Below are 20,490 nucleotides of genomic sequence, written 5' to 3'. Positions count from 1 at the left end.
CTGGTCAACGGTGGCCGAGCAACTGGCTCGTCGCAATACGCCAGTCACTACTCTTGATGAACTGTGGTATCGTGTTGAAGCTGCATGGGCAGCTGCACCTGGACACGCCATCCAAGCTCTGTTTGACTCAATGGCCAGACGTATCAAGGCCGTTATTACGGCCAGTGGTGGTTGTTCTGGGTACTGATTTCTCAGGATCTATGCACCCAAATTGCGTGAAAATGTAATCACATGTCAGTTCTGGTATAATATATTTGTCCAATGAATACCCGTTTATTATCTGAATTTCTTCTTGGTGTACCAATTTTAATGGCCAGTATTGTAGTTGAGGATGCTGTGTGAAATTAAGAGACTGGCGCAGAAAAGGATGTCGCGAAAGGCCTAATAAATTTAATCAGTAGACTGATGGCTCTATACCCTCTTCCCCGTCAGAGAGCGAAAATAAAAGAAAAAAATTGTTTGCATTAGTAGCTGTTGAGAAATACTGGGAATGAATAAAGTGTTTGTGAAAATGATTGTGTTTTGATGGTCGGACTCTACAAGTGTGAACACGGTGATGTGATGCTGAGATGTGAGAGCCAGTGGAGACCCACCTGGAAGGTGCCCTTGGGCACGTGCTCGATCTGGTTGTCCTGGAGCTGGAGCACGCGCAGCCGCCGCAGGAAGTGGAACGAGGTCTCTGGCATGGTGCGCAGCCGGTTGTTGCTCATGTCGAGGCTCTCCAGGTTGACCAGCGGACGCAGCGCCTCGTGCGGCAGCGTCCCCACAGAGCTGGCTAGACCGTGGGCCATCCGCAGCCAGGTCAGCGAGTGGCCAATCTGCAAAACGAAGTGTTCTCCGAGTCCCAGCTGGCTGTCGATCGTGCTGAGGTATAGACTCACCAACACCTGCAGTGGCTCTTGCGGCAGCGTCAGCATGTATCTGGTAAAAATTTGGGCTTTTCGCACCAACCTCAGCGAATGACATATGTCTGGGGAGAAGCATTCTCTGAGATCCAACTACCCACTACCCGAGCCTATTTGGTTGCTGATCAAGTTAGAGACGCACAGAATCGTTAACAGTTGCATCACATAATGTAGACGAGTTCCCGTGTAGGTGGTTAAACTGTGGGCCAGGTTATACAGTCTGAGGACGTCTTATATCAGTTTTTCGTTAGGTCGCTAAAATCATGTTTTGTTAAAAATTATATTTGCTGACGCGTTTGGGGTCAATACATCATCATAACATCTTCCAAGTGAAACCTAATTGTCATGAAAGTACAAGTACTAAGTATATGTGACGTTAAGAGCAAAAATATTTTAAATCATTCACAATAAAATTAATTCACCATAGAAAATGCCGTAATACATAGCACTGTGTCACATAACTACATTCTAAGCACCGGCGCTCAACTGATGGTGGTCAATCTTTCCATAAACTAACTAGCAATACATGACACCAGCTGACATACAGGGTAACAATTATTGAACTGTATGAAAAAAAAACGTAAATTAGTTACAAACTACGGCGTGCACACACTTTATTCAACATGTAAACGTCACTACAGATATTCGGATTTAGGTTATGACATGTTCGATATGCCTGCCATCAGTTAGCTATATGTTCTTAGTGGCGTTAAAAGTAATAATATAATTAATAATAACAATAGTTTCTAGAATGAGATATTCACTCTGCATCGGAGTGTGCGCTGATATGAAGCTTCCTGGCAGATTAAAAGTGTGTGCCGGACCGAGATTCGAATTCTGCCATCTGAGCTACCCAAGCACGATTCGCTCCCTGTCCTCACAGCTTTACTTCTGCTAGTATCTCGTCTCCTACCTTCCAGACTTTACAGAAGCTCTCCTGACGGTTCGCAGAAGGTAATGTTTCCAGCAATTGAGAACAACGACCAGAAAGGCTGTGTGAAGTGATACTAGTCGAAAATAAAGCCCGACAGCATTAGGGCGAAGGAGATTTTGTTATTGATGACTAAAGAGTCTGTCATGTATACGTGCTGTGTTTATCAAACTTAGAGAAAATCCCCACAAACTTACGCGCCAACCTGATATCAAGAATTGGAGAGGTTCCAATACTGAACCCTGTGGGACACATTAGTAGTAATCTGAAATCACCTAATAGATTTGATTTGATTTAAAGTATGTCAATTTCATTAGATTTAAAAATTACAGGATATAATAATGCAATCTGCGACATTAACTGATACATAATTTCTTTTTTTGTGATAGATGAAAAAAGCAGTCTGAACGGAACAATTTGGAAAGTGGGCTCACCTCAGTGAAGGCGTCCGGTTCGATGAGCGAGATGGCGTTCTCGGACAGGTCGAGGCGGCGCACGGCGCGTGCGTGCATGAAGGCGTGGTTCTTGATGGTGCGCAGGTTGCCGCGCACCACCCGCACCTCCTCCAGGTCGACGCCGAACTCGAGGAAGTCGTCCGGCGCGAGGTGCGGCTGCGGCAGGCGCGACAGCGACAGCGAGCGCAGGTTGCGCATCCTGACGTGATGAAGGACATTCGTCTCACTTCGGGTCGAAAGCTCGACCGCTAATGTATCCGCTAGCACTGCTGCTTCACTCTTTAAGCGTATCTACATCTACATGTAGATCTACGTATCTACATCTACATACATACGCCTGTATGGTGCGTGGCGGAGGGTACCCTGCACCAGTCATTTCCTTTCCTAATACACTAGCAAATAGAATGAGGTAAAAACTACTGTCTATGGGCTTCCATACGAGCACAGGGAGGACGATGGTTCAAACCAGCATCTGGCCATCCTGATTTAGATTTTCCATAATATCCCTAAATCACTTCAGGCAAAGGATAGTATGGTTCCTTTGAAAGGGCACGGCCGACTTCCTTCCCCATCCTTCCCTACTTTGATGGGACCGATAACCCTGCTGCATGGACCCCTCTGCCAAATCAACCTTCCCAGTTACCAGTCCATACAAGCCCTAAACTGCCTAACCTTATTTCCATGTCCGCATGCGAAATGTACCTTAGTGGTACTAGAATCACCTTGCCCTACCCCAGTGATTCCCATTTGAGTACCCGAAATATGTCCATAATACTTAACTGTTGTTGAAACATTTTTGCCTCATCAGTCTTCTTAAAGATTTTATGGGATTGCCACATACTTCTCTCCTATGCCAAACTACATCCTCAATTATTTGCTGAATGTATTCCAATCTCTACCTTCCTCTACTGTTTTTAACCTCTATATCTCCCTCTAGTACCATGGAAGTGAGTCCCCCATCTCGTAACACATGTCCCATCATACTGTCCTCGTGTGGGTACAAAGCAGTCGATCAGTACTCCACAATGGGTCACACTAGTATCGTACATGCGGTCTCATTTCCAGATGAAGCACACTTTCCCAAAATCCTCCAATAAACCGAAGTCTACTATTCGCCTTCCCACTACAGTCCCTAGTTGCTCATTCCATTTCATATTGCTCTGCAACGTTACGCCTAGATATTTAACCAACGTGTCTGTGTCATGCAGTACACTACTAATGCTGCATCCGAACACTACAGGTTTGTTTTTCCTACTCATCTGCATTAATCTACATGTTTCCACATTTAGAGCTAGCTGTCATTTGTCAAACCAACTAGAAATTTTGTCTAAATCGCCTTGTACCTTCCTACACTCACTCAACTTCGACACGTTACTGTACACTACTGCATCATCAGCAAACAACCGCAGACTGTTGCCCACCCTGTCCGATAAACAATTTTTGTGTATAGAGAACAACAGCGGTCCTATCACACTTCCCTGGGGCACTCCTGACGATACTTTTGTTTCTTATTAACACTCGCCGTCGAGGACAACAAGCTGGGTTCTATTATTTAAGAAGTCTTCGAGCCACTCACACACCTGTGAAGTTATTCTATATGCTGGTTCCTTCGTTAACAGCATGCAATTGAGCACTGTGTCGAACCGCTTCCGGAAAACTAGAAATATGGCGTCTGCCAATTGCTGTCCGTCCATAGTTTGTAGTGTATCAAGTGAGAAAAGTGCAAGCTGAGTTTCGCACGAGCTATACTTTCTAAAACGGTGCTGGTTTGTGGAAAGAAGCTTTTCCCTCTCAAGGAAATTTACTATATTCGAACAGACAATACGTCCAAGAGTTCTCCAACAAACCAGTGTTAAAGGTATTGATCGGCAATTTTGAGGATCCGTTCTTTTATGCTTCTCTTATGCAGGAGCCACCTGCAGTCTTGGAGCTTCGCGCTGGCCCAGAGACTCGCAATACATGCAAACTATGTAAGGGACCAATGACGTAGACTACTCTCTTTGTAAAACCGAACTGGGAATCCGTCAAGACCTGGCGGCTTGTTCGTTTTCAAATCTTGTAGTTCTTTCTCTACACCAGCGATGCTTATTACTATTTCCTCCATAGGGGAGTCTATGCGACCGGTCAAATTACGATATATTTGTGCGATTCTCTTGCTTCAACTATTTGTTAAATCCGAAATTTCAAAATTCGGCTTAACTGGTCAACTAGTGACTGGTATCCTTCACACCCGGAGAAGAATTTTAGAATACACTATCTGATAAAAAGTATCCGGACACAGGTACATAACGTGGAATTTACCACCAGATGTCACGAGAGATACACCCGACACCATAAAAACAGACGGAGAGGATCGTTTTGTCAGTAGAGGAGCAGTGACAGCAGAGTGAGTGGGTCGTGAGAACTCGGTGACTTCGAACATCAGCTAGTCACTGGATATCAAATCCATAACGGATAATTCAATCATTCTAAAGGTGCCCAAGTCAATTGTTGTCGGTGTATTTATGGATGTTTGCAGGTGTGGATATTCAGTCGCCTAGTAATTGTTAAAATTCATCGTGAAACCTTCGGCTGTGATTTATTTTCCACAATTCGCTATTAGTTTCGGTCAGTGACTACCATCAAGCTTAGCCTAAAACGAATAAATCAAAGCATTAGAGATTGCATAGTTTAGAGGGAAATATGAGATTAAATAGTATTTCACTTGCTGGCATAAACGGCAGGAAAGTTAAACCATAATTTGAACATAAGTATTTTGCTCTTTTAAGCCCATCATACTAAGTAAAAAAAATTGTCACAGTAATAACTGTGTTCGATAATCGAGGAGGAAGTCCACATCGACAACTAGTAACACACTGATAGTTGTAACGAGGCCAAAAATTCAAGGACACAGACAAAGACAATGCAATGTCACAGTTACAATTATTGCATATGCTAGCAATCGTACTATCGATTTACTAGCAGGTGCATTATAATCTTTGGTTCCAAGTAAACACACTACATTAGTGCACTAGACCGTGAAATTCCGTATATACAAACGCTATATATCACGAAGCGACACACTAGGGACCTTTGTAATTTAAAATACTTCGTAACTGCCGAAAATAAATTACCTTAAGCCATAGAAAACCATTTAATGACATCAATACACCAGGTAAAGCCACACTGGCGAAATTTTTTATGTTACAGAAACATCGTAATTGCCAAAAAATAAGTCAGCTAAGACATATTGCTGGGCTAGGATGTTATTATAAACAGATAGATTAATCCAAAATAGCGTATACTAGCATGTAAACATCAGCTTACAATATGGTGCATCGTAAAATTTAACTTACAGTGTGAATAAAAAGAAAGCCAACCTCGCACCGTATCCTGTACCAAAATATAATAAAACAGTAACATGGATTCTTCTTGAACATAGAGATTAAAATTTTATTACACTTTTAATTCCACATACGCAATGGAAGATATGACGATATGGGAACGGGAGGTTGCGGGGGGAGGGGGGGGGGACTTTTCTCAACAGTAGAAATATTTTTTGATGAAAAAAGTGAATATAAAGCTAACAACCCCATTACCCTATTAGTTGCACATACTCAATGGAAGATCCTGGTGGCGGGGGGGTGGTTGTTGTGGTGAGGGGAAAGGAGACCTTTCTGAACACTAGGGGATAAACAGTCTAGTACACCTACAGCTTAAACATGACATAAATGACTTAATTTTCAAAAATGGTTCAAATGGCTCTGAGCACTATGGGACTCAACTGCTGTGGTCATAAGTTCCCTAGAACTTAGAACTACTTAAACCTAACTAACCTAAGGACAGCACACAACACCCAGCCATCACGAGGCAGAGAAAATCCATGACCCCGCCGGGAATCGAACCCGGGAACCCGGGCGTGAGAAGCGAGAACGCTACCGCACGACCACGAGATGCGGGCAAGACTTAATTTTATACATACTCTTAACAGGTGGAGATCGAAGGGGTAGGGGGAGGGGGATAGGCAAATTTTTTTTTTTTTATCACTGTGAAGTGGAAAAGTAAGGAAACATCTAAATCAGTAGCAGACATGTACTAATAGATACAGACCCTCGAACTTTGTCAAGGGTGGTTCTAATAACTCGTATGAAATTAGCGGAAGAAGTCACTCGTGAGTTCGCAGGTGCCACCAGCGATCCCTCTAGCAAACTGACTGTACATACATAGTTAAAAAGAACGGTGTCCAATGGTCGAGGAGCTCCTCATATGAAAAAAATGCTTGAGGTGGTGTGAGAGCGACGTAGCTGGACAGTGTACGAGTGCAAAACGAGGGGTTTCGAGTCATGATTCACGCTCTCCCTGTGGCATCCGACGGAAGGGTTTGCGTTCGCGAGTGCCTGGAGAACATTACCTACCACTGTGTGGTGTCACAATGAAGTACAGAGAAGTTGGTGTTACGAAATGGGGCTGTTTTTGCGGTTAGGGTGTGGTTCCGTGACAGCGCTTAAAAAGTCGCTAAATGAAGAAGGGTGTGAATATAATTTACAGCATTGTTTTTGTTGTGGTCTTCAGTCCAAAGACTGGTTTGATGCACTTGTCCATGCTACACTATCCTGTGATAGTCTCTTCATCTCCGAAAGCTACTGCAACCTACACCCTTCTGAATCTGCTTAGTGTATTCATCTCTTGGTCTCCCTCCACGATTTTTACCCTCCACGCTTCCCTCCGATACTGGTGATTCCTTGATGCCTCAGAACGTGTCCTATCAACTGATCCCTTCTTCTACTCAAGTTGTGCCACAAATTCCTCTTCTCTCGAATTCTATTCAGGACCTCCTCATTAGTTACGTGATCTACCCATCTAATCTTCACCTTTCTTCTGTAGCACCACAATTCGAAAGCTTCTATTCTCTTCTTGTCTACACTATTTATCGAGCATGTTTCACTTCCATACATTGCTACATTCCATGAAAGTACTTTCAGAAAAGACTTTCTGACCTTATATCTATAATCGATGTTAAACTTCGCTTTCCTTGCCATTGCCAGTCTACATTTTATATCCTATCCGACCATCATCTGTTATTTTGCTTCCCAAATAGAAAAACCCATTTACGACTTTAAATGGCTCATTTTCTAACCTAATTACCTCACTATCAGTGATTTAATTAGACTACATTCCATTATCCTCGTTTTAGCCTCGTTGATGTTCATCTTATATCCATCTTTCAAGACACTGTCCGTTCCGTTCAGCTGCTGTTCCAGGACCCTTGCTGTCTCTGACAGAAATACAATTTCGTCGGCGAACCGCAAAGTTTTTATTTCTTCTCCATAGACTTTAATTCCTTCTCCAAATTTTTCTTTTGTTTCCTTTTCTGCTTGCTCGATATACAGACTGAATAACATCGGAGATAGACTACAACCCTGTCTCACTCCCTTCACAACCACTGCTTCCCTTTCCTACCCCTCGACTCTTATAACTGCCATCTGGTTTCTGTACAAATTGTAAATAGCCTTTCGCTCCCTGTATTTTACCCCTGCCATCTTCAGAATTTGAGAGAATATTACAGTCAACATTGTCAAAAGTTTCTCTAAGTCTACAAATGCTAGAAAAGTAGGTTTTCCTTTCCTTAATCTATTTTGTAAGATAAGTCGTATGGTCAGTATTTCCTCACGCGTTCCACCATTTCTACGGAATCCAAAGTGATCTTCCTCGAGATCGGCTACTACCAGTTTCTCCATTCGTCTGTAAAGAGTTCGTGTTAGCATTTTGCATGCGTGACTTATTAACCTGATATTTCGGTAATTTTGACACCTATCAACCTCTGCTATCTTTGCGATTGGTATTATTATATTCTTCTTGAAGTCTGAGGGTATTTCGCCTGTGTCATACGTCTTGCTCACCAGATGCAAAAGTTTTGTCATGGTTGGCTCTCCCAAGGCTATCAGTAGTTCTAATGGAATTTTGCCCACTACCGGGGCCTTGTTTCGAATTAGGTCTTTCAGTGCTCTGTCAAATTCTTGATGCAGTATCATATCTCCCATTTCATCCTCATCTACATCCTATTCCATTTCTATATTGTCCTTGTATAGACCCTATATAAGCTTTCTGCTTTCCCTTCTTTGCTTAGGACTGATTTTCCATCTGAACCCTTGATACTCGTACAGGTGGCTCTCTTTCCTCAAAAAGTCTCTTTAATTTCGTGTAGGCAGTATCTCTCTTACCCCTACTGACATATGCTTCTATATCCTTACATTTGTCCGCTAGCCATCCCTGCTTAGTCATTTTGCTCTTCCTGTCGATCTCATTTTTGAGACGTTTGTATTCCTTTTCGCCTCCTTCATTTACTGCGTTTTTATATTTTCTCCTTTCATCAATTAAATTCAATATCTCTTCTGACCCACAGGTGATTTCTAGTAGCCCTCATCTTTTTACCTACTTGATCCTCTGCTGCCTCCACTATTTCATCTCTCAAAGCTACCCATTCTTCTTCTACTACATTTCTTTCCCTGTTCTTGTCAACCGTTCCCTAATGCTCTCTCTGAAACTCTCCACAACCTCTGATTCTTTTGGTTCACCCAGGTCCCATCACCTTTTAAATTTTTCATTTTTCGCAGTTTCTTCAGTTTTGATCTACAATTCATAACCAATAGGTTCTGGTCAGAGTCCACATCTCCTCCTTGAAATGCCTTACAACTTAAACCTGTTTCTTAAATCTCTGTGTTATTATTGTATAATCTACCTCAAACCTTCCAGTGTCTCCAGGCCTCTTCCAAGAATACAACCTTCTTTCATGATTCTTAAACCAAGTGTTAGCTATGATTAAGTTGTGGGCTCGTGCAAAATTTTACCAGGCAGCTTCCTCTTTCCTTCCTTACGCAAGTCCCTATTCGTCTAGTACTTCTCATCCTTTTCCTACAATCGAGTTCCAGTCCCACATGACTATTAAATTGTCGTCTCCGTTAACTATCTGAATAATTTCTTTTATCGCATCATACATTTCTTCAATCTCTTCATCGTCTGCGTACCTAGTTGGCATATAAACGTGTACTACGGTGGTAGGCGTGGGCTTCGTGTCTATCTTGGCTACAATAATGCATTCACTATGCTATTCGTAGTAGCTTTTCCGCGTTCCTACTTTTTTATTCATTATTAAACCCAATACTGTATTACCGTAATTTGATTGGAAGTCTTCTTCCTCCTGCCACCTAACTTCACCAATTCCCACTATATTTAACTTTAACCTATTCATTTCCCTTTCTGAATTTTTAATGTACCTGCCCGATTACGGGATCTGACATTCCACGCTCCGCTCCGTAGAACATCAGTTTTGTTTCTTCTGATGACATCGTCCTCCTGAGTAGTCCCAGCACGGAGATCGGAATGGGGGACTATTTTACCTCTGAAATATTTTATCCAAGATGATGCCATCATCATTTAACCATACAATAAAGCTGAATACCCTCGGGAAAAAATACGGCTGTGGTTTCCCCTTGCTTTCAGCAAGTATACAATTCCAGAGTTTATAGCATTGTGTAGGGCACATAGTAGAGGAACAGGTGGGAAACGATAATTGTATCAGCACGACAACGCGCCCTGTCATAAAGCAGCATCTTTGACACAATGGTGTGTCGACAATAACGCCTCTGAAATCGACTGACGAGCGCAGAGTCGCGAGCTAGACACCATGGAACACCTTTGTGGTGCGTTACGACGTCGACTTCAATCTGGAGCCCAGCGATCAACATCATTCCCTTTTCTGGTTTAGACTCTTGAAAAAGAATGGACTGCCATCGCTCAACAGACATTCAGACGCCTTACTGAAAGTGTCCCCAGAAGCGTTGAAGCCGCCATAAGAGTGAAGCCCGTGCACACCCCGTGTTATTGTCCACTAATAAGAGTCTGCACACTTTCGACGAGATAGTGTACATTAGCTACATGGTAGATCCCGTCACTGAGAACCAGTCAATGTTCCTTCTGCACATTTACAAGAATCGCCTTTTTGCATTCTCCACATTAATTTTGTTTATTTTATTTAATTTATGCACTTAGCTGCCTCACACCTATTTAACAAGGAATCTTAAGTCATGTCCAGTAATATAAAGTGATATTTAGTTGTTACTTTTTGTTTTTCGGATTTGAATCAGCTGGCAAAAGTATTTTACACCAAAACGAAAAGGTACTCGCAACAAATATCTATACTCACGCTCATAAATTAAGGATAATTGCAGAATGTCGTGCCACACAACGTGGCACTACACAAAACTGGCGCTAATAGCATAGGCACATAGGGAACACACGCGACACAGATCTGTAATTCCACGGAATTGGTGACAAGTTGAGAAAACCGTCCCGAAACACATGTTCTACTAAACGCCACTGTTTCCTGCGCATGTACCCCGACGTCAATATGGGATATGATCACCATGCACACGTACACAGGCCGCATAACGGGTTGGCATACTCTGGATCAGGTGGTCGAGCAGCTGCTGGGGTATAACCTCCCATTCTTGCACCAGTGCCTGTCGGAGCTCCTGAAATGTCGTAGGGGTTTGCAGACGTGCAGCGATACGTCGACAGGGAGCATCCCTGCCGTTCTCGATGGGATTTAGGTCTGAAGAACAAGCAGACCACTCCATTCGCCTGATATCTTCTGTTTCAAGGTACTCCTCCACGATGTCAGCTCGGTGGGGCCATGCGTTATCATCTATCAGGAGGAAGGTGGGACCCACTGCACCCCTGAAAAGGCGGACATACTGGTGCAAAATGACGTACCGATATATCGGACCTGTTACAGTTCTTCTGTCAAAGACATGCAGGGGTGTATGTCCTCCAATCACAATCCCATCCCACACCATCAAACCATGACCTCCATACAGGTCCCTTTCAAGGTCATTAAGGGGATGGTATGTGGTTCCTGGTTCACGCTAGATGAAAACCCGGCGAGAATCACTTTTGTTCAAACTATACCTGGACTCGTCTGTGAACATAACCTGGGTCCACTGTTCCAATGACCATGTACTGTGTTCTTGACAGCAGGCTTTACGGGCTCTCCTGTGACCAGGGGTCAAAGGAATGCACCTTTCAGGTCTCCGGGCGAATAAACCATGTCTGTTCAGTCGTCTGTAGACTGTGTGGAGACAACTGTTCCAGTAGCTGCGGTAAGGTCCCGAGCAAGGCTTCCTGCAGTACTCCGTGGCCGTCTGCGGGCACTGATGGTGAGATATCGGTCTTCTTGTGGTGTTGTATACTGTGTACGTCCCGTACTGTGGCGCCTGGACACGTTTACTGTGTGCTGGAATCGTTTCCATAATCGTGAGATCACACTTTGTGGCACACGGAGGGCCCGTGCTACGACCTATTGTGTTTGACCAGTCTCCAGTCGCCCCAGTATTCTACCTCTCATAACGTCATCAATATGTGTTCTTTGAGCCATTTTCAACACACAGTACCCATTAGCACGTCTGAAAACGTCTGCACACTTACTCGCTGCACCGTACTCTGACATGCACCAACACACCTCTGCTTATGTGGACTGCTGCCAGCGCCACCGTGCGACGACCGCAGGTCAGATACAACGCATGGTCATACCCCAAGGTGATTTAAACCCGCAAACCGCCCACCAGAGCGTTTCTTCCACCATCTATCATCATTATTCCTTAAATTATGAACATGAGTGTCATTCATCAGCCGGCCGATGTGGCCGTGCGGTTCTAAGCGCGTCAGTTTGGAACCGCGTGACCGCTACGGTCGCAGGTTCGAATCCTGCCTCGGGCATGGATGTGTGTGATGTCCTTAGGTTAGTTAGGCTTAAGTAGTTCTAAGTTCTAGGGGACTGATGACCTCAGTAGTTAAGTCCCATAGTGCTCAGAGCCATTTGAACCATTTTGTCATTCATCATTTGGAAACATTCCACATATACTGTAAGCACTTTTTCATTATAAAATGTACTCTAAGATAAAAAAAATACAATAGACAACGAAGGAACTGCCCGAATGGGACGAACATCGGTATATGTGATAGACATGTACAGACAAACAAACGATTAAAATTTCAGACAAACTGAATGATTTATTCAAGAGAAAGAACTTCAAAAAGTGAGCAAATCCATAATGTGTTGGTCCGTCTCTGGCCCTTATGCAAGCCGTTATTCAACTTGGCACTGATCGATAGAGTTGTTTGATGTATCGCTGAGGGACATCGTACCAAATCCTGTCCAATTGGGGTGTTAGATGTTCAAAACGCCGAGCTGGTTGTAGGGCACTGCCCATAATGCTCGAAATGTTCTCATTTGTGGGGAGACCCGGCACCTTGCCGGCCGAGGCGGGGTTTGGTAAAGACGAAGACGGGGAGTAGAAACTCTCGGGCGAACATTATCCTACCGAAATGTAAACCCAGAATGGGTTGCCATGATGAGCGAGAGAATGGCGCGTAGAATATCGTCGACGTAACGCCGCGCTGTAAGGGTGGTGAGATGACAACCGAAGGTGTCCTGCTATGAAAAGAAATGGCACCCCAGACCATCACTCCTGAACGTCGGTCTCTATGGCGGGCGACATTCGGTTCCTCTGTGCGGACCTTGAATTCCTTAGTCATTGGCCTGAGAGAAATTCCGACTAGTGACTATGTGGCTGAAGTCCTGAAGCACTGAACGGCAGTCATACCCATGTCTCTGCCGATTAGGTCCAGTTGGAAGAGGGTGTACTGGAAGACGCTTTCTTACCGGGATGCTCTGTACTTTTGCCTCGACCTGGTTACGCACTGACCAGAGAATTTGCAACAAGAGAGTACAGGGCCACCTTCTGAGGTCCTGCTGCTGATTAGGTCCAGTTGTAACACCATAGCTTAGACATTACATACATATTGTTGATTCATTTAGCTTTCTATTTTGTTCAACATCCTATCGTTGAACTTCTGTAATTAGTGTACGATTAATTGGATACTGTAATGAAGTATAATCTCTGTAATGATCTTTTGTCTTCCTCATATAATCTCTTTGGTTATCTTTAAAATTAAATAATATTATTTAAATAATTTTGTGTAGAACTACCAATAAATGCAAATGTTCTGTTTTATTTAAAATGTTTGTTTGCTGTTATGTAAACTGCTGACCTTCACTTAGGGTTCTTGGTTATTTCATATGTAAAAGGTGTTGTGGTTCCCCTCGGGAATGGAACTGTGTAGCGTGCGCAAATTGTGGATGGCCTAGGTATAAAAGTTGGAACCAACAGTCAGTCGGGGACGAGCTACCAAACTGTCAACTGCTCATGTAAAAGTTGTGTATTGTGTTGTTTCTGAGAGAGGCTCTTCTTGGCGCTTTCCAATGTCTCGGATGGATGGATAAAGAGCTGGAGCTATTCTGGAATTAATGTCTATCATCGCCACCAAGAAATGACAGAGTCCGGCAATTCTACCTGCAGATCCACCTACCAACGCGCAATCGCCACCACATTGCGCAATCACTGTAATGGAACACTGTAGTAATGTACAGTGAAGGATCAGCTCATTGGATGTTTAGTGTACTCAAATACGATGTAATTTTTAACTGAACTCTTGTACCTACCGTGATTTATCCTCAGTCACATGTCCACTTAGGGTCCCTCCCACGCTAAAGTGCTTACCGAGTGTCCTTTATTGAAATTAAAGTTCATGTGGCAAGAGAGTGAGCCTAAGTACATGATGCTCGCTGAAAATAATGTTTCTATTAAAACTGCTTATTAATATGCTGTTGCCAACTTCAAAATTAAAAGTTCTTAAAACTGAGGCTTATAAAGTTTTGCTTAGTAAATGATCACATTGCTGCCTGTTGTAAATCGCAAAGGGTGAGTCAGTTTCTTACAGACATGTCAAGTTGTGTTCTACTGCTGTAAGAGATGAGAACTAATACTGTTGAAGGTTACATGTTCATACTTTTTAACGGCTTGTTTCTTTAGTGTACTGAAAGTGTGTTTAGTATGCTCTGCTACAGTGGTCAAGATTAAGGGCCCCCCTCCACTGAAAGTAGTTCAAATGCACAAAGTTACTTAATTATAGCAAATTTCAATTACTCTTGATATTCAAGTCAAATTGTGTACAATATTGGGTTCCTCTTGTGTATTAAAAGTGCATATGAATGTTGTAACAGGATCCATAGTTTGCCTATTGTGCTCATGCTACATAACGATTAATAGAAAGACAACTATCTATGAAAACAGTAACTTCTTTATTCAAAAGACAGTGAGAAGTAATCTGTTAGTGAATTCCATTTAACTTTCATTCTAAATAGAAAAGTATTTAGCTGAGAAAGACTTAACCTGTGACCAGATCATAATTTTGCGGTGAACTACATTTACAATTTTATGTCAGCTAGGAAAATGTTTGAAAACTAATACTGAACCTATGTCCAATTTGTAATTGTGCAGTGGATATTAATAGTAATGTTATAAAGACTATTCAGTTTGAATAAGCCCTGAAAGTAATAGTGTGTATTCTTATCTGTTATATTTATGCAAATAGTTTGTTCTACTCTGTCAACTCCAGACTTAACGTTAACATATGCAGGTGTCAGAGTTCATTTCACTCGCGTGTGGCAAAATATAGGTTGTGTTTGTCCGTTCAAGTTACTCATACGTACTTTCTTAAACAAGAATGTTAATTATTCTCATGCCTAATTATGCTGGCGACCGTTTTTTTTATTCTTTAAACAGTGTGGATAAGTAAATTATTGTTTGTTACTGTTTGAATATTTACGTAATTGTGACTTTCACTTCCGATAAGCCACCTCCGTTAGGTACAACACGATCAACATAACAAAATTCGAGGGTAACACTGCTCTGTTGCGTTATACCATAATTGCTTTAACAAGATAGTTCCAGGTTATATGGCCGTGGTCCATGGAATTCTTCTATTCCTAACGTTTCGTCCAATACTACGTTGGACATCCTCAGAGGTATGGCTGGTCCTACTGAGTCCTGCCGACTGACGACTCGGGCGTCGGAGAGCGGCCTAAATACCGAGGAAAATGGGCGTGGTCTAGCTTGCACATAGTAGCAGAGAGAAAACTAGTCAAAGATAAAATGTAACTATCGATAATAGTCCGTCATAGATAAAAATCACTTATCGATTCTGTAACGCCACTGTCCACATCTCGCTTAATTTCAAGGCCTCTTCTTTTCTGTTAAAATTATCTTCATGTTTATAAATTTCAATAGCCTCATTATACAGTCGTGGATAATAGTTCGTGGTAGCACTTAAAACTGTAGTTTCAGAAAACTTTACTACATGGTCACTTGACTGAAGTGCATATTCCGCAACAGCCGATTTATCTGTTTTTCCCAGTCGGCAAAGACTTTTATGCTCCTTTACCCTCGTATTCATACTTCTTTCGGTAGTACCAATACAGACCTTGCCACAAGTATACGGAATTTTATACACACCCCTAAATGATAATGGTGGCCTTCTATCTTTAACAGAACGAAGTACTTGTCCTATTTTTCTGGTAGGTCTGAATACCGGTTTCACTTTATGTTTCAGCAAAATTTTGCCGATGCGATCTGTAACGTTACTAACGAAAGGTAAAGACACCGTGTTCTTCCATTGCTGTGTACCATCCTTGTCCTTTGGCCTGCTGTAATTAGGTCTTAAAACTCTATTAATTTCTTTGTTTGAGTACCCATTCTTTTCGAAGGCCTGTTTCAGATGATTCAGTTCCGTATCCAGATGTTCTGGCGTACAAATCCGTTTTGCCCTCTCCACTAAACTTTTGATTACACCTCTTTTTTGTTGTGGGTGATGATTGGAGTTCTTATGTAAGTATCTATCAGTATGTGTGCTCTTCCGAAACACTTTATGTTTTAGAATGCCATCGGTCTGTCTAATGACTAACACATCGAGAAACGAAATAGTCTGGTCTGACGGACTATTATCGATAGTTACATTTTATCTTTGACCAGTTTTCTCTCTGCTACTATTGCAAGCTAGACCACGCCCATTTTCCTCGGTATTTAGACCGCTCTCCGACGCGGAACCAGCAGAACCAGCCATACCTCTGAGGATGTCCAACGTAGTATTGGACGAAACGTTAGGAATAGAAGAATTCCATGGACCACGGCCATATAACACGGAAGAATTATCAATAACAGTACCATCCGGTCATGAAAGCCTTCATTGTATGATTTAACAAGATAGTTTTATTTTACGACCTGCCTTCAACTTTAAGGTTATGGTATAGCAGTAGCGGACAGTAGTGTTACACAGTCAGTAGAGGGAGTGCTGTGGTTCTCTGTGCTTCTGCCTCGAGCTCCTTACGTACTGAACGGCGCGCGAGAGGGGGCTGCGGGGCTCACCTCCTGAGGTCCTGTATGGCGGTGATGCCCATGTCCCTGCCGGTGAGGTCCAGCCGGTAGAGCGAGTACTGGAAGCCGGTCAGCGTCTCGGCGGGCCGCACCTGCGAGATGCTGTTGTCGCGCAGGGAAAGCGTGCGCAGGAAGTCGAACTCGTGGAACAACTGCTGCGGTAGCTCGGTCAGGTTGTTGGCGGACAGGTCCAGCGCCTGGAGCGTCGCCTCCAGCCCGGAGAAGGCGCGCGCCGACAGCTCGCTGAGGCCGCAGTCCCGCAGGGACAGCTCGCGGATCTTGGCATCGCGGAACGCGTCACCCTGCGGGCAAACATTCACCCACTCAGTACGGGGACGTTTCTGTCCCAGTGGCTCGACCCTTTCAATGTTGGAGCGTACGACCACCTGAATGTAGCGCGAGGTCAAAACGTGTACCAAACGTCGACCTCACATTGAGAAAATATTTCTGTGGATGCATTTTATGGTGGTGGACCGTGACAGTGGGACATCCGGAAAAGAAGAGAATCCAGATGTCTGAGATAAAGACCGGTGTTAAACAGGGAGATGGATTGTCACCATTGTTGTTCAATATAGCACTGGACCAAGTGATCAGGCAGTGGAGAGCAATAAACGTGGAAATGGGAATACCAAAGACCCATGTGGGAGACAAAAAGGACAACGGGGCTCAAGTGCACTGTCTAGCCTTTGCAGATCACATAGCAATAGTAAGTGAGACGAAAGAAGACGCAAAGACACAACCCGACAACTTATGTAAGGTAGCCAGAAAGGTGGGACTGACGATCGCCTGTAACAAGACAAAGACATTAAACATCACTGCAAACTGAGAAACACCGGAAGGCACTGTGCAAATGGTGGACAAATTTAAATACCTGGAAGAATTTATAACAGGAAGGAACAGGAGCAAGGAGGGAATAACAGAGAGGATACAGAAGATGAGGTCAGCCTTCTGCATGACGAGAGAGATAAACAATAAAAAGAATATATCCACAGAGGCAAAGATAAGCCACTACAAGACAACAGTGAGGAATGCAGTATTACATGCTGCTGAGACGATAACACTAGGACGAAATGGGGCAGAGAAACTAGAGAAAGAAGAGAGGAAAATACTGAGAAAAATACTGGGTTCCAAAAGAGGTGGAGAGAGGTGGATTCGAAGACTTAGGGATGAATTGTGCATGAGAACAATATCCGGGGAAATCAGACTCAAAAGGGCAAGGTTTGCTGGGCATGTAGTTAGGATGAGTATGCACAGAATGACGAAGAGAGTGTTGGAAACAACAGGGATGACAAGGGGAAAGACAGAAACCAAGTGGGTTGTTGAACTTCGGAAGGACTGGTTGGAATTGGGGATCAAGGTCGAAGCAACGGAAAATTGGAGGAACAAATATACTGATGTGTTGGTAAATGTGCCAACACCTTGTAGAGAGAGGAGGCCGAAATCTAACGCAGACGGGCGTGAATTCTGGAACAGGATAAGTAGTGAATTCTCATAAGAAAAGTATGCAGCTCCTCGAATACTTATCTTTTATTCTTTGATGTGAATTACAGCATTCTTGATGAGACATTTCATACGATAACTATCAAAGTATGTAAGGCTAATGGCGCCTTGCTAGGTCGTAGCCATGGACTTAGCTGAAGGCTATTCTAACTGTCTCTCGGCAAATGAGAGAAGGGCTTCGTCAGTGTAGTCGCTAGCAAAGTCGTCCGTACAACTGGGGCGAGTGCTAGTCCGTCTCTCGAGACCTGCCTTGTGGTGGCGCTCGGTCTGCGATCACACAGTGGCGACACGCGGGTCCGACATGTACTAAATGGACCGCGGCCGATTTAAGCTACCACATAGCAAGTGTGGTGTCTGGCGGTGACACCACATATACACCGACAAATATGCCGGAGATCAATGACAGAGAAGAATACAGGGAAAGATTAGAATGTCACCAGTGGAACCGCCAGGAGAAACGGAAACTGAAGGTCTCGGAAGAAGAGCGGGAAAGGAGAAGAGAAAGAATGAAGAGGTTCTGGGAGAAGAAGAGGAAAATGCAGTCCACGAAGGGGCTACCCGTGGTCCTACAGAGGCCGTAACGCAAGAAGAAGAAGAAGATATACAAGGATGTTGAGAATTAGGTGCTGTACCAGTCACTCACGACGGGAACACGGCAAGTGCCACAACCCGGTATCTCAGACTCTTTGCACAGTAAAAGAGGAGTCAAAATGAGTGAACACGTGCCCCGGCTTACCCGTAGGTATGCGACCGTTTCTGTGAAGATGATGATCAAAGTTTCCACCGCACTTTGGATGCCTCTAAGCGCGCGGCGTGCTCAGTCCAACTGCCGGCGCAGTGGCTACTGCCGCGGACTCCCACTTTGACGCTACGTGTCCTACACCCGATTATTGTATCTACTTTATTTACTTACTTATATATCTGTTCATTTATCTACCCGTGTCTCTTGAAGGTTACTACACGATTGTTTTCTTATCGAGTCAGGGGAAACAAATTACGACTGCTTTTCACAGTAAGTGTGTTGTGGCGCCCTGAAAATATTCTAAGTTCAGAGTTGGCGGCCACCGCTCGGGCCGTTTGGCAAGGCGCAGCTCGTTAGCAATCGCGTGATGCCGCACAGCGACCGAACCACGTGGTCAACCGAGGCTCGGAATTCCTTCGTGACGCTGCGCTCCGGGAGGGACTTTGTGGAACCTTAATGGCAGACATTTCACACTTCCTATAGAAATTAACAGTAGCCAGATGAATCATGATACCTCAAAGAGAAATCTGATTATATTTATATGTTTTAACGATGCCATTATGGCCGTATCACTTTAGGACGTGGTGTAAAAAAGGTACGTTATACCGTATTTTATCTGGACATTTCCCTGGTGTCTGACAGTATATTGTGACACGTATTGTTGTTTTAAGTTAAAAGACACACTGCTCACTAGATGTATATATTTATATACAGGGTGATTCAAAAAGAATACCACAACCTTAAAAATGTGTATTTAATGAAAGAAACATAATATAACCTTCTGTTATACATCATTACAAAGAGTATTTAAAAAGGTTTTTTTTCACTCAAAAACAAGTTCAGAGATGTTCAAAAAAAAAAAAAAAATGGCTCTGAGCACTATGGGACTCAACTGCTGAGGTCATTAGTCCCCTATAACTTAGAACTAGTTAAACCTAACTAAACTAAGGACATCACAAACATCCATGCCCGAGGCAGGATTCGAACCTGCGACCGTAGCGGTCTTGCGTTTCCAGACTGCAGCGCCTTTAACCGCACGGCCGCTTCGGCCGGCTCAGAGATGTTCAATATGGCCCCCTCCAGACACACGAGCAACATCAACCCGATACTCCAACTCGTTCCACACTCTCTGTAGCATATCAGGCGTAACAGTTTGGATAGCTGCTGTTATTTCTCGTTTCAAATCATCAATGGTGGCTGGGAGAGGTGGCCGAAACACCATATCCTTAACATACCCCCATAAGAAAAAATCGCAGGGGGTAAGATCAGGGCTTCTTGGAGGCCAGTGATGAAGTGCTCTGTCACGGGCGGCCGATCCATCGCCTCGGGTAGTTGACGTTCTCTGTAAACTGTTTATACCAACGTTTAATACACCACCTATCAGGAGGTTTAACACCATACTTCGTTCGAAATGCACGCTGAACAACTGTTGTCGATTCACTTCTGCCGTACTCAATAACACAAAAAGCTTTCTGTTGAGCGGTCGCCATCTTAGCATCAACTGACGCTGACGCCTAGTCAACAGCGCCTCAAGCGAACAAATGTACAACTAAATGAAACTTTATAACTCCCTTAATTCGCCGACAGATAGTGCTTAGCTCTGCCTTTTGTCGTTGCAGAGTTTTAAATTCCTAAAGTTGTGGTATTC

General features: G+C 43.6%; 1 protein-coding gene across 1 annotated transcript in view; it reads right to left on the bottom strand.

Moving 5' to 3' along the window:
* The window catches only part of LOC124552498 (chaoptin), a 231,614-nt gene that overhangs the window by 98,442 nt on the left and 112,682 nt on the right, over nucleotides 1–20,490 (bottom strand). Inside the window, exons 6-8 of the mRNA XM_047126782.1 lie at nucleotides 16,592–16,902; nucleotides 2,271–2,490; nucleotides 594–818 (exon numbers count right to left, since the gene is read on the bottom strand). Of these exons, the coding sequence (XP_046982738.1) occupies nucleotides 594–818; nucleotides 2,271–2,490; nucleotides 16,592–16,902 (756 nt within the window). The remainder of the gene's footprint in view (nucleotides 1–593; nucleotides 819–2,270; nucleotides 2,491–16,591; nucleotides 16,903–20,490) is intronic.

The sequence above is a fragment of the Schistocerca americana genome, chromosome 10 (genome assembly GCF_021461395.2).
Source record: "Schistocerca americana isolate TAMUIC-IGC-003095 chromosome 10, iqSchAmer2.1, whole genome shotgun sequence".
Taxonomy (NCBI): Eukaryota; Metazoa; Arthropoda; class Insecta; order Orthoptera; family Acrididae; genus Schistocerca; species Schistocerca americana.
Note: the sequence above shows the minus strand (reverse complement) of the source record. Positions and strands in the feature narration are given on the sequence as shown.